The sequence below is a fragment of the Erythrolamprus reginae genome, chromosome 1, assembly GCF_031021105.1.
Source record: "Erythrolamprus reginae isolate rEryReg1 chromosome 1, rEryReg1.hap1, whole genome shotgun sequence".
Classification (NCBI taxonomy): domain Eukaryota; kingdom Metazoa; phylum Chordata; class Lepidosauria; order Squamata; family Dipsadidae; genus Erythrolamprus; species Erythrolamprus reginae.
In genome coordinates this window covers 5,991,267-6,006,484 of record NC_091950.1, presented here as the reverse complement: position 1 = coordinate 6,006,484, position 15,218 = coordinate 5,991,267, and the positions used below count along the sequence as shown (strand labels likewise).

Here is a 15,218-nt window from a genome sequence, read left to right as displayed (position 1 = left end):
TAACGCTAGCTGTCAAGCGAATCCTGTGGTGCGGCTTGCTCAGACCTACCGTCGCCTGGTAAAGCCTAAACATGAATGCCCTACCCGGCGCTATCACTCTACAAGCGAAGTTCAACAGTCCAGCTAGCTCCTGAACCTGGCTAAGGGTCACTCTTCTAGCGGCCCGCACAAACCTCACCATGTTCCGCAGCCTCGCTAGCTTGTCTTCAGGTAGCCTACACGTCTGCGCTACCGAATCCACCTCAATGCCTAGAAATGTAAGCGTAGTGGTGGGCCCCTTGGTCTTTTCGTGTGCCAGAGGCACGCCGAGGTCCATGCATAAATCCTGAAACCCTGCCATCCCCCGCTGGCATTCGTCAGAGCCCGCCGGCCCTGCGAAAAGAAAGTCATCTAAATAATGGACAACTGACCGAATCCCGGTACTCTTCACGTGGGCCCACTCTAGGAAAGAACTAAACTTCTCAAACAATGAACATGAAATTGAACAACCCATCGGCAGGGCCCTATCAACAAAGAACCCCCCTTCAAACTGAAAACCTAAAAGGTCGAAATCCTCGGGGTGAATCGGCAAAAGTCGAAAGGCTGACTTAATATCAAATTTACCCATCAGGGCCCCCGGGCCGCACCCCCGTACCATCGAGACAGCCATCTCGAAGGGCGTGTAGCGCACCGAGCACAGCTCTTCAGGGATGTGATCATTTACCAAGGCACCCGGAGGGAAAGACAGGTGATGAATGAGCCTGAACTCCCCGGCTGTTCTCTTGGGCACCACTCCCAGGGGGGATACCTGCAAAGAGGGCAGGGGCGGCCCCATAAAGGGGCCCAGCACCCGTCCCTCCCGCACCTCCTTCATAATTTTGTCCCGTACCACATGCCCCATGCCGGCTACTGACCTCAGGTTGTCCGCAAGGCAAGCGATCCTAGGCCCCTCGTACGGAATCCTAAAGCCCTCCGAAAAACCTGCAACCAAAAACTCGGCACCCTTCCTAGGTCGATAGCCGGTAAGCCTGGCTCTCAACCTGTCCAATCTAACGGGGGTTGGTCCCCTTACCCTGAGCTCCTGCTGCCTGGGGCTTGGAAGGGCCCCCTGCCACCTTATTGCCGCCTCCCCCCCTGCCCCTGTAGCAGGCTGAAGTTGGGTGCCTGCCATTACACAAAGCGCAGGCGTGGCGAAAGCGGCAAACTGGCCTGGAACAGGCTCCCCTGGCGCCGTACTCATAACAGTATGGCGGGATCCGAAAGGGCGAACCAGCCCCACTATGCTGTGCAGAGGCCTGGGTCCCCGAACCCACCCCGGGGCGGGGAAGGGTGGCTTCCTTTCCCTGGGTCAGCAGCAGGTGGCCGGTAGGCGTCCGCCCACTAGCCGGGGTAGCTGCTTGCTGCGTGGCTTGAAGCCACAGGTCGTTGTGCCTCATGTCCCAAGGCCAGTGCCTATTGTGTGCGGCAAATCTCCGAAACGTTTCATCGTACTGCTTCCAAGCCTCACCCGCAAACTCCTGATACGCCATTAAGATCATATTCATATATAGGATAAGCTCGTGGGTCTTGTGCACATCATCCTCCACAACCACCGAATGATATGCCAGGAAGGCATAGGCCCACGCCAATATCCCCTTATCCATTTTGGTGTCCTTTGCCTCATCAGACCCCTTCTTACCGTCCTTGTCCTTATCCTTCTTAGATTTCTCGGGTAACAAAATGTTGAAGATATCTACATAAGCCCCGCGCCAAATTTTTCGCTTAAGGGCCTGCGACATGTGCATGCTCAGCGGCGTGTCAGGGAGGCCGGGTGCAAAGGGGTTGTCACTGTCACCCTCGTAGGGGTCAGTGGACTCCGTTGTTGTGGACTCCGAGCTATCCCTCGAAATGTCCCTTCTCCTTCTGCCCCGCTTTGTCACACCACGATTGCGGCCCCTCCCCCACACCTGGGCCACCGTGCGCGAACGCCATGTTTTGTGTGCCTTATGTGTATTGCATTTAACCGCCCGTAGCCTGCCTCGTGGCCCCCGTGGCCGGGATCACCGATGCTTAGGCACAGGGCACTCACCCCAATGTGAAGAGTCGTCATCAGCTTCCTCTGAGCAGGAAGCCGCCCTGCTTCCCCGTCTCCTCTTGCGCTTTTTCTTAGCGCGCCGGTCGGATCTCACCCTCTGGGACCTTTCCTCCGAGTCCGAGGAGCTCCGGGTCCCCTCTGCGCTCGTGGCACCCCTGGCGTCCTCGTGCTGGGACCTGCCCCTCTTCCTTGGCCCCTCATCCAATTTCTCGAGCAAGGCAGAAAGAAGGTGTGAGGAGACAGACACTGACTCATCCCCTGCCCCCTCATTACCAACCGCCCATGCCGTGGGGGACCCCTCATCAGACCCACTCATTTCTACTGGGCTGGGGTCCCCCTCCCCGGGATCAGAGGCCTCTATCCCTCTGCCACGTGGCCCCCGGGATGGGGCCCTCCCCTGGCGGTGGCCTGCTGCCCTAGGGGTCGGCCACCTGCGCCTTGCGGCCCGCCCCCTGCTGCTTTCCTCCCCCCTGGAGCTGCCCTCTCTGCCCGGCCTACTGGCCTGTCCAGCCCCAGGGGCCTCCCCCCATGTCCTCTTGGGGGCCCTCCTCCTTCCCGTACGGCGGGGCTCGATGGGGGGGTGCCCTGATCGCCAGCCTGCCCCCCCGCTGCCCGCCGCCGGGTCCCCGACTTAGCCCTGCTGCCCCGCGCCATTAATAACCCCCGAAATCCAAACCAGAAGAGGCCCGACAGACAGCCGATGCCTCAGTCACTGCCGGCCCGAGCCTCAAAATGCCGCCCACGCGTCCTCTTCGGCCTTCAGGCCTAGCCGCGCTCTCCTCGCCGCGTCCGGGTGCTGCAGGGCTGTGTCTCACAATGCCGGGCGAGAGAACTACGCCACGAGGCAGCCCCTTTTATAGGGCTGCCTCACTCTCGCCCGGCCAAACAACATCACAGCGGCCCCCGGGGATGACGTGGGGCTGCCGGCTCTGCCTCCAACATGGCGGCCTCCTTCCCCCGACCACGCCGCAACTCCGCGCCGGCTGGTAAGGTCGCCGGCGGTTATGTTCAAACAACATATTTTGCTAAGAAGGTAGGATAATTGCTTCTCCGTGGTTATCAGAATAGTAATTTTCTGTCCCCTGTGGGAACACACATACAGTAAATCTTTCAACCCACAAAAATCCTCCAAGGAAAAACCTGTCAGAAGACTTTGCCTTCTCTTTCAAAGAGCTAATGCCTCGGTTTGGTGAGACTTATCAGATCATGTCAAAGCCCAAACACAGATAAGAGCCCCAAGGCCATCCAGCTGGCAAGACCATCTCAATTCTTTAAATCTGTGAAGGTTTCAAGGGCTATCTGCAATTCTGCTTTGGCACAAACTTTGATTTCTAATCTGGGAAGGAAGGTGAGAAGAATGGCTGGGCCACCTCTCCTCCTGCTACTGATCTTCTGGCTCTTGCCTCCAACATCTGCTAAGAAGATTCAAACAATTTGTGTTCCACCAAAAGGTTTAAACAGTCAGAATGAATGGGGATTTTACAGATCTGGTGATATAGTTATTGGGGGGAATTTACCCTTGGTAGCTCCTTTGTTCCCCATTCTTCCAGACTTTCAAAATGACCCATTCCTGCTTATTGTTAATTTCTTGTAAGTTTCACTTGAGTGGAAATATTTATATGGTTTTTTTTCTTGTTTTGGATTCAGGGGCTTCTTTCAGAAATAATTGTTCTAGTATTGTCTGCAATGTCTGTGTAATTCAGATCTTGGTCCTTTTCTCAATAATAAGCCAAACTCAAGAAATGCACTAGAATTCCCAGCCTTAATAGACTTCATCAGCATGATTATAATGCATATATAAATGGGAAGGGCAGCACCTTAAAGTCTCTGCTAAGCTAGTGAACAAGTTGTTTCATAATATTAATTTGGACACAATATCATGGTGAAGAAAAACCTGAAATTTCACAACCCTTTTCCAATGTGGGATACAGCCAGAATCCCTCTGCTTTGGAACCAGCATTTCTCATGAATAATATCAAAGAACCAATCAAGAAATATTTATAATAAAAACACAATGAAGCTTTGGACTTCTGCTGTTGCAAACTAAACCAAAAATATGGCAAATGTGCCAATGTTTTATTTCCTCTATAGTGTCATACCCAAGAACTTCCAAGAATTCCTGGCCTTGATGTTTGCAGTTGCAGAAGTCAACAAGGATCTGGTTTTGCTTCCCAACATCACTCTTGGCTTCGATATGTATGAAAATCACCAGAGTGAGAGGAATACTTCTTTGTTCAGCCTCTCCCTGCTCTCCACACGAGGCCAAATGATTCCAGGTTATAAATGTGGCCAGCAGGACCCCCTGCTCTCTGTTATTGGGGGTGACAATCCCAAATCCTCCAGGCTGATGAACTCCATCTTCAGCATCTTCAAGGTTCCACAGGTAAGGAGAATACAATGAGGAATAGAGAAACAATAGAAAGACATACATTTTTGTCCTAAAAATGTAAAATATTTAATTTTGCACATAATAACAGCGGCAAGGATCGCATTCGCACAGAAATGGAAAAATCCACTAATACCGGAAGACAAAGAGATAATCAAGAAAATCTACGAATGTGCCGAGATGGACAGGCTGACTGTGGAACTAAATAATCAAATTGATTCGGATTATTACTCAATCTGGGCAAAATGGTATTCATGGACTAAAAAGAGGAATCCACAACAAGAGTAGGAATAAGATATATATATGTACAAATCTAATCAAAGATATATTCGATAAGAATGTATATACATGATGTAGATTCACCTGTAAATATGAATATATGTTGTATCGAAAAATTAAAAACCATCAATAAATATTATTTTTTTAAAAAGAAAGACACACAGAAGCCAAGGTTGGACACAAAGTTCTGACAATATGACTTAGCTAATCTTTCCTGAAGTTCAATTTATTTTTATATTTTACACATCTAGATACATTTTATATAACCAGAAGTAAATATCGATATACTTCATGGAGAAATTGTTAGCATACTGAATTTAGTAGCCGACAATAGCTGAATAGATTGATTACTTAGTGCTGACTCATTCATGAGGTAATTTGCATTATGATTGGTTGCTGTAAGTATAAAGGCGGCATTTCCCTTCCCCCCTCCTTTTTCTTCTATGTTCTGTATATTATTTAGATTTACCTCATGATTTTCCACTGTTCCTGACTATCTTATGTTTTTTTTTCTTTCTGGATAATGACAAAGAGTGCTGTAAATTTGAATGTGAAATATATTTATACAAAAGATTACAAATTTGTGTCAGGTTCTCTGACTTTATCTGGGCAGCGGCCCTGCAATACCTTGAGAGAAATCAATTCCTGACTTCCATAAAAATTTATCATATTCCTGCAGCTTTCAGTGCAGTATATTATCTGTATTAGGTTAATAGTTTGAGTTCTGATCTATCACAACTGGACCAAATAGGTAACTGGATTCTCATTTTCTTCAGCTTGGTGTTGGCTTTGAGTTCACAAAGGGAGACAGAAGAGTTCCTTCTTTCTTCTTCCGGATTAACCCCACGGAATCTCCTCAGTATGTGGGTTTAGTCATGCTGCTCCTATACTTCCAGTGGAACTGGGTTGGGCTTTTTGCCCCTGAAAGTGACAGTGGAGAACATTTCATCTCAGCTTTGATGTCAATGCTCAAGGAGAAGGAGATCTGTCTGGCCTTCATCGAAACAACGAAACACAATTTTTCTGGTATTACAGGGTCAGAATTTCTTCATATTTTTAACACTTGGTCTAAAGGTGAAGTGATGATTCTGTTTGGAGACTCCAGTGCTGTTGCAAATGTACAAATGGCTGTGTTTATTTATGAAACATGTATAAATGCATCATTTCTGAAAGTTTGGATCTTTACATCCAGTTGGAAACTGAATGGGCTGAAACCTCAATATTTATTGCAAAGTATAAAGACCTTCCATGGGGCTTTGCATTTTAGAGACCACTCCAGGGAAGTCTCAGAATTCAGTTATTTTCTCATGTCTTTAGACCCTTTGAACCCACAAGGGGATTTCTTTCTCCCGCTGTGGTGGGAAAAGGTCTTTGCTTGTGAAATCACCAAGCCAGGCAATATGCCTCCAAAGGGGAGAAAATCATGTACAGGAAAGGAGAATTTACAGAATCTGCCATCCTACGTGTTTGAAACAAGCATGACAGGTGAAAGTTACAATATCTACAATGCCATTTATGCTGTGGCACATGCATTAAATGCAAGATATGGATCCAGAGGGCAACCAGCAACAATAAGATTTGGAAAGAAAATATCAAATGTCCAGTCATGGCAGGTAATCTCTGATTTTTTTAAAAAAAATCAATTCCACAGATCATTAGAGAGGAAACTCCCAATTTCTACGTGACATCATATCGCTGTATGAAATCTGCATCAAACCAGATTGAAACTGTAATCATGATTATTTTTTAAAATCAAACTTATTAAGTACAATGTTTTGTTGAAAGGATATGGGGGTGGGGGGCAGGAAAACAAGCAAACCAATTGTCCATGAGTTTCATGTAGGAAGGAGTTTCCTAGAAGTTCTTCAAAAGTCTTCAAATGTTGTTTATGTTTCATAAAACCTTCATTGTGGGGAGGTAGTATAGTTCCAGAGCAACAAGGAACATAAAGCAAGATTGCAATTTTGCCCAATGTTTCAATTGTCCTAGTGGGCATATTTGCAGAACCATCTCAATTTCCTTCTGGATATAGCTGGGATGGTGGTGGTGGTGATGATGATACTCATTATGTAATCCATTCAGTCATGTCCGACCCTTGGTGATTCTATGGGGTGAGTCTCCCCACATCTTCCGAACTTGCATTACTTTTTAAAGAGACCCTCAACTCAGTTCATTTTATCCCTTTGGTTTATTTTCTATGGCTTAACATACTGTGAGCCTCTCCGTGCATTTGCATTAATTCCACTGACAATAATCCTAAGAAACACAAAACCGGGATACCCAATCTGAAGCAAACATGGCAAGATAAAGCATCTGGTCTACACAGATGGCTTAAGAATGTATGCAAAACGCCCCACTGAACTTAAATCAATATTCAACAGGATGAGGGTTACAAATACCTATGTATATTGGAAGCAGATAACATCTTGAATGGGAAAGTCAAAAAGTCAACACAAAAGGAATACATCAGGAGAGTCCACAAAATGTTAAAATTAAAACTGAATGTTGAAAACATAATTAAAGCCATTAATACATGGGCAGTCCCAGTGATACGCTACTAGCTGGAATCATCAACTGGAGTTCGACTGAACTGTCTTTGTTGGAAGTGATACATTGAAATTTTTGTAGATATCATTCTGATAAAACTGTGGTGAAGAGGTTGTGATACAAAATGTCCAATGTAAAAGAAAAAAGTTTGAAGTTTAGGGGAAGGACTTAAAGATTGGGTGTTACTCATGATTGCTGAGATCTCCACCAAGAAAACTCTTTTAGATTTTCAGATATATTACAGGGATGGGCCATGATCTGGAATGGCGGGAATGGAAATGGAAGAAGGCAGTGGCAGAAATGGAATGTATAGCCTCGCTCCATTGCTACACACGCAACTGGCATGATTCCAGTAAAAATTACCGGGTTACTGAACATGTTTTCTGCATATGTGCAGAAGCAAAGAAGCCAGCAATTTTTGCTACTAGAAGGACGTCTACGTGAGCGATTTTGGCTGCTGCACATGCGCAGCAGCCGAATCTCACTGCGGCATCTAGAGCGGTAGCTGGAGCAAGTGGCCTGCTCTCTGATCTCCTGAGCTGCAGGCATCTCTTGGCGCACATGGCGATGGCACCATGAGTGAGTTTTGGCCTTTTGGAGCAGTGCTGTGCTCCTAATGGCCACAACTTGCTCGGGGCACCAGCGCCGCACCGAGAGATGCCTGTGATATGGGAGAGCACAGAGAGCACAGAGCTTCCTGTGCAATGGCCCATCCTCTCGCACCCCTGCAGGAGGTGATCAAGGTAAGGCAGGCTAACCAATAAAAATGAAATAACACATTACCAATTAGAAAAAAAGAAAGAAATAGCACTAGAATACTATAAAGAATTATACAGTGAAGAAAATATTAAAGAAGAAGACATATTAAAATATTTAGAGACATGCCAAATTAAATTGATAAGTAAATAAGATAAAGAAATGTTGAATAAAGAAATAACTAAAGAAGAACTGGAAAAAATAATTATGAAACAGAATAATAATAAAACACGAGGCCCAGATGGTTTCCCAATTGAATTCTATAAAGCAACACTTCACATAACAGGAGAATTATTATTAGAAATCTACAATAAAATGTTAACAAACGGTGAATGTCCGGCATCATGGCAAGAAGCTAATATAACATTGATACATAAAGAAGAAACAGACGCAAAATATATTAAGAACTACAGACCAATATCCTTATTAAATGTAGACTACAAAATTTATATGTCCTCTCGGCGCCCCTGTAGGAGGTGATCAAAGGTAAGGAAGGCCACTTGTGGCGAAGCCACCATGAGCAGCGCAGTGGAGCGGTGAGGCAGGTGGGCAGGATGGAGCCACAATTATTTATTTTTATTATTTATTTATTCAACTTCTGTGCCGCCCAATCCTGAAGGAAACACGGCGGCTTACAACAGCAGTACAAATACAATAAGAATAAATACAAAACAGTAAAAGAAGTGAGCGGCAGTGAGCAGCAGGACAAGCAGCGGAAAGTGGCGGGGTGAGCGGCAGCAAGTGGCAAGGCAATCGACAGCGGTGAATTATCTTTTGGCCTATTTTCAGGCCTTTTTGCTTCTGCGCATGAAAAACCAGAAATCCTGAACGTGCATCTTCACACGAGATTCAGCTGCACATGCACATAAGCTGAATCCTACCCCGGGTGCATGCACACATGCCCACTCTTGCACTCCCAGATTCCCAGCCCATTCCAGTTGGGCCAGGAATGGTGGCCTGACCCTGACGCCCCAAGTGTCTGAAGAGGGGCGGCATACAAATCTAACAATAACAATAACAATAACAATAACAATAACAATAACAATAACAATAACAATAACAATAACAATAACAATAACAATAACAATAACAATAACAATAACAATAACAATAACAATAACAATAACAATAACAATAACAATAACAATAACAATAACAATAACAATAACAATAACAATAACAATAACAATATATACAAACCTCCTAATGATGACCATTATGATAGAAGCCATGATGCCTTATTTTTCAACTTATGATTCCAATTTCTGGAGCTCTGAAACCATTATGGAAATCTTCAGGGCTGCCATAGCAAGTCCTGTTGCAGCTGTAGAAACTTAGTTTTGATTTGGGTGGGGAAATCCTCAGGTCCTTCAGAGTCAGGATTTCATAATAAATTCTTACTTTGACGAAACTCTGGGCCTCAGAGTTTTTATTTTGTTGGGTCTGTTACTTGGAAGCCTGACAGTCTTTTTTCTTTCAGCTTCTTCCCTATTTGAGGAATGTCCAGTTCAACAACAATGCTGGAGATGAAATCTCTTTCTCGGGAAATGGACTGGGATCTGCACGTTATGATCTTCTCAACTGGGTTTTGTTCCCCAATTTATCTTTTGTCCCTCTAAAGGTTGGACAGATAGATCCAGGGGCTCCCAAAGGCCAAGATTTCTCCATCAATTTTGATTCAATTGTCTGGCCAAGAAAGGTGAGCTGGGAGATTAAATAAATCAAGCAAAAGACGTGTTCTCTTCTAGGGATTCAAGATATTCTCCTTACTGGAAAATAGATTCCTGTGTCAAAACTTTAGCAACCATTTGTTGAAAAATTTGTATTGCATGTAACATAATTGAGGTTTGATTTGTGACAGATCAAAAAGGTGGAGATCAGGAAGAAAGTCTGGTTGAAACCCAGGATGGAGTTTGGATTCTGTTATGCCAGGCTTTACCTTACAAGCCGCAATTAAGTCAGAAGTGTAAATTCAAACACATACGCTGTAGTAAAATAAACAGAGAGTTGGTTTATCAAAAGAAAAGTATTTTACCAACACACCTTAAACAGCCAAAGTGCTCTCCCACAAAAAAGCAAAAAACAAAAACAGAGCAGATAAAGGCAGCTGTGAAGATGTCACAACCACCCCCCTTCAAGAGTCCACAAACTGTATTTAACTGTGAAATATTCAAAAGTCTTTGTAAATCCTGGAACAGTCCAAAACAAACAACACTCGTTCTTCTCCAAACGGATAATCTCCCACGCATGCTCTCAGTGATGCTGGCAATTTATCAGCAGCCCCATTAGACTAATTGCCCCAGCCACAGGTGTTCTCCCTTATCTTCTATAATAGTTGTGCAGTTGTTCCCTTCTCATCATAAACCTGCACATGCGAGCATCTATTAATCCCTCTTCCTCTGAGTCTCACTAATGGGGTAATTAGCTAATGGACTGCCTGTATCTACCTCATCATCTGATTCTGCTTCACTCCAGAGTTTGCCCTTGACACAGAATCTTCACTGTCCGAAGCTGTTGGCAGTAAAACCGGTCTCTGAGAATGTGAGGATTCTCCCAAACCAACACCCCCAGTCCTCGGAGTAGGAGCTGGCCCAGAGCCAAGCACAACCGATTCCATGGACCATTCCCATTCAGTTGGATTTCCATCACTGTTTGCTTCAGAAAAGCTATAGCTCGATTCACTTGCATACCAGCTCCATTCTCCGGCATCCACTGGTGATTTAGAGTGGCACTCATCTTAATACCCCAGAGCTTTTCCTTATTTGTCCTAACCATTGCTTTTGAAGACATTCTGATATTAGAAACAGAAATATACAAATGAATAAATGAAGCATATTAATTGCTGAGTGCTTTTTAAAGCATTTTTCTTTTGTCTTTTAGAAGGTGCCTTTTGGCAGGTGTGGCATAAAGAGGTGCCAGGCAGGAGAGAGGAGAAGAATTCCTGAGGGTGAGCAAGTTTGCTGCTACCAATGTGACCTTTGTCCAGAAGGGACCATTTCTAATCAGACAGGTAGCACATACTTTCAATCTAGATCATCCAGAATCAAGGGAACCATTCAATAGGAACAAAGGTCACCTTTGTTCTAATTTTTAGTAGATTCACATACTTCTACATATTCACACTTTTCAGCTGGACCTCTGAGTTTATGGATTTAAACTGTCCTGCCACCCTCCTCCTCCTGGCCAAATTCATGCTCCTGTGCAATGTAATGGAGAGTAATTTAAGGGTACAATTCATAGATTCATTGCTAGGCTGCTGTGACTTAGAGGTGTTCATGCTCCCAATCAGGGTTTTGTGATTTTGATCCTAGGTAAAGACAGATTCTGTATAGAGTCTTCAGCTTGGGCAGAGGATTGGACTAGATGGCTTGCAAGGTCCCTTCCATCTCTAGTCATTTGTTTGTTAACTCCTTATCTTGCATCCCATCAGGAAAATCAGCTGCCAAATTTTTCATGAAGTAGCGGGGTGTCAGATTTCATTATATACGGCAGTGATGGTGAACCTTTTTTTCCCTCTGATGCTGAAAGAGCATGTGCACATGCTATCATGCGAGCACCCATTGGATTGTATTTAAAAAGGCCATCTTAAAAGCCACTGGACTGTATGAAAGGCAAATAACTAAATGTAAAAGGAAGAAGAAACCACTATGGTTTAGCAATGATGTAAGGGCTATAGTCAATGAAAAAAAGGCTGCCTATAGGAGGTATAAAGAAGAAAAACTGCAGCATCATGAAGCTTAGTAATGGGAATAATACATACATTGGTGGGAATAAGGAGGTCGCTGACCATTTCAATAGCTACTTCCATTCAGTTTTCTCAAAAGGCGCCTTACAATATAATACTATAGATGGATATAGCATTGCTTCCAGCTGTACGGATTCAGCTCTAGTGATCTTAGAAGCAAATGTCTTAGAAGAACTTGAACGATCAAAGATAAATAAAGCAATGGGTCCAGATGGCATCCACCCCAGAGTTCTTAAAGAACTCCTGACTGAGTTGTTTAACCAATCCCTGTTAACCAATCCCTGTTAACAGGAGATGTTCCTGAGGATTGGAGAATGGCCAGTGTTGTGCCTATCCACAAGAAGGGCAGTAGAGAAGAGGCTAGTAATTACAGGCCAGTTAGCTTGGCATCTGTTGTAGTTAAAATGATGGAGACTCTACTCAAAAAGAGGATAAATCAGCACCAAAAAAACAACAACTTATTGGACCCAAATCAGCATGGCTTTACTGAATGGAAATCATGTCAGACTAATCTCACTGATTTCTTTGACTATGTCACAAAGGTGTTGGATGAAGGTGGTGCCATGGATATTGCAGTCAATGAAGCAGTGGAAGTGATGTGCCGGTGCCTGAAGGCTGTTGGGGTCTGGATGGGTGTCAACAGACTCAAACTCAACCCGGATAAGACGGAGTGGCTGTGGGTTCTGCCTCCCAAGGACAATTCCATCTGTCCATCCATAACCCTGGCGGGGAGGAATTATTGACCCCCTCAGAGAGGGTCCGCAACTTGGGCGTCCTCCTCGATCCACAGCTCACATTAGAGAAACATCTTCCAGCTGTGGCGAGGGGGGCGTTTGCCCAGGTTCGCCTGGTCCACCAGTTGTGGCCCTATTTGTTTCCGGTCATAATTCAAAGTGTTGGTTATGACCTATAAGGCTCTTCATGGCATCAGACCAGAATATCTCTGGGACCGCCTTCTGCCGCATAAATCCCAGCGACCAGTTAGGTCCCACAGAGTTGGCCTTCTCCAGGTCCCCTCGACTAAACAATGTCGTTTGGCAGGACCCGGGGGAAGAGCCTTCTCTGTGGCAGCCCCAACCCTCTGGAACCAACTCCCCCCGGAGATCAGAATTGCCCCCACCCTCCTCACCTTTTGTAAGCTCCTTAAAACCCACCTTTATCGCCATGCATGGGGGAACTGAGATATTCCCTTCCCCCTAGGCCTGTACAATTTATGCATGGTAGGCTTGTGTGTATGTTTGGTTTTTTAAATAAGGGTTTTTAAAATTATTTTAAATATTAGATTTGTTACATGTTGTTTCATTATTGTTGTTAGCCGCCCCGAGTCTATGGGGGAGGCATACAAATCTAATAAATAAATAAATAATCAATATTGAAGGATGATTTGTCCTTTTTGATAGACCATCAAATACTAAATTATTTTTAATTTCAGATACAGCTTCCTGTGATCCCTGCCCAGAAGAGCAATATTCCAACATGGGCAAGGACCGTTGCATTGCCAAGAAGATCCACTTCCTTGCCTATCAAGACATCCTTGGATACACTTTAGTTTCTCTCATACTTTCTCTCTCTGTGATCACATCTGCAGTTCTGGTGATTTTCCTTAAACATCGCGACACACCGATTGTCAAGGCCAACAATCGTGATCTCACCTACATCCTGCTGTTGTCCCTCCTACTCTGCTTCCTCTGCTCCTTCCTCTTCATTGGTCAACCTGGGACCCATATCTGTCTCTTCCGACAAACTGCCTTTGCCATTCTCTTTTCCCTTGCAATTTCCTCTGTGTTAGCAAAAACTGTCATGGTGGTTCTGGCCTTCATGGCTACCAAACCAGGGAACAGGGCAAGGAAACTCTTAAGAAAACAACTGACCAACTCCATTGTCTTAACCTGTCCCCTTATTCAAGCAGTTCTTTGTGCCACCTGGCTGGCAACCTCTCCCCCATTTCCCACCTTTGATTTCTACTCCTTAATAGGAGAGGCCATCTGGGAATGTAATGAAGGCTCTGCTTTAATGTTTTATGCAGTCCTTGCCTACCTGGGGTTTTTGGCTCTGGCCAGTTTCACAGTGGCCTTTTTGGCTAGGAAATTGCCTGACAGCTTCAATGAAGCCAAGTTCATTACTTTTAGCATGCTAATCTTTTGCAGTGTTTGGATCACCTTCCTCCCCACCTACCTGAGCACCAAGGGGAAATCCATGGTGGCTGTGGAGATCTTCTCCATCTTGGCCTCTGGGGCTGGTCTCTTGGCTTGCATCTTTTCCCCCAAATGCTTCATTATCCTATTTAGGCCCAATTTGAATTGTAGGGAAAACATAATGAGGCATAAGAATCTCTGATAAGCAGGGATTGGAAACTTTGATTTTGATTTTGAGGCATTTTTGTATTTAATTCAATTCAATTTATTGGATTTATATGCCGCCCTTCTCCGAAAACTCGGGGCGGCTGATTTCTTAAAAAATATGAATATTAAATTATTTGTAATAAAATTATATAGCTCATAGCAACATACCATTTTATCATCAATATTTACTATTTTATTTTTCCTTTAGCCATGTTGTCTCCATCAAGGCTCTATTGACCTTGAAAATAAACCTTGGTGTTCTGCCAGGCTTCTCGGCACGAGCCCTCAATGAAGTTCAAAGGTAGGAATTCAGACACACACAGATGTAAGTCAATAACACGGTTTTTTATCGACAGTAAAATAGGAGCCAAGCACACTTTTAGTCAGGCAAAATGCTCACCTTCAAAGCAACAGCCTTGAGTGCCGTGAAGAACAATAAACAAACAAAAAGCAGATAACAAGCAGCTGTGAAGATGTCACAGCCACTCTCCTTGAAGAGATTGCAAAGTCACAAACCTGACTATGATTTAGTTCAATAGTCCTGGAAACAGGTCAAAGAGAGTCCTTGTAGAATCCTGATACAAAATACACGTCCTCCTTTACCGAATGGATAAATTCCCAGATGCCAGAACACTGACTATTTAACAGCCGATGGCGAAGGAGGGATTGATGCTCCCTCCCTCCCTTTCCCCCCTATCTCTCTCTCCCGGGCCAAAACAGTGGCCACTGCAAAAAGACTGGTTCCCAGCATGTCCCCCTCTTCCGAGGAAAGTAGTTGGGGGGCTTCTTTTCGGAGTGGGGGCCAATGAAGGGCTACCAAAATTTTTACTACCACATTAGGGGTGACTTATGCAACACGCCCTAGATTTTCTTTCAACATCTTTCAGTGCAAATTGGGTGCTCTGGGATGGAGCTCCATTTTCGAGACCCCACTGTATTCCCCACCATATGGTCAGTAGCCAACCCCTGGTAGGGGCTTATTTCAATGCATGTCCCAAAAAGCCCTGTTAGGCTTATTATTGGGAAATGTCTTATTATAGGGAAAACACGGTAGTAAATAGTGTTGCAAGAATTATTTATTTAGCAGAGTGATGGTGTTTGGGAAAAACT

The 15,218-nt window shown here is 44.6% G+C and overlaps 1 protein-coding gene across 1 annotated transcript; it reads left to right on the top strand.

Moving 5' to 3' along the window:
• The first annotated feature begins 5,677 nt into the window (after positions 1-5,677).
• LOC139158192 (vomeronasal type-2 receptor 26-like) lies at positions 5,678-14,103 on the top strand. Its single transcript, XM_070735610.1, has 4 exons — positions 5,678-6,331; positions 9,502-9,720; positions 10,902-11,031; positions 13,199-14,103. Exons 1-4 carry the CDS (start codon positions 5,678-5,680, stop codon positions 14,101-14,103), a joined length of 1,908 nt encoding a protein of 635 aa, XP_070591711.1.
• Positions 14,104-15,218: the final 1,115 nt, after the last annotated feature.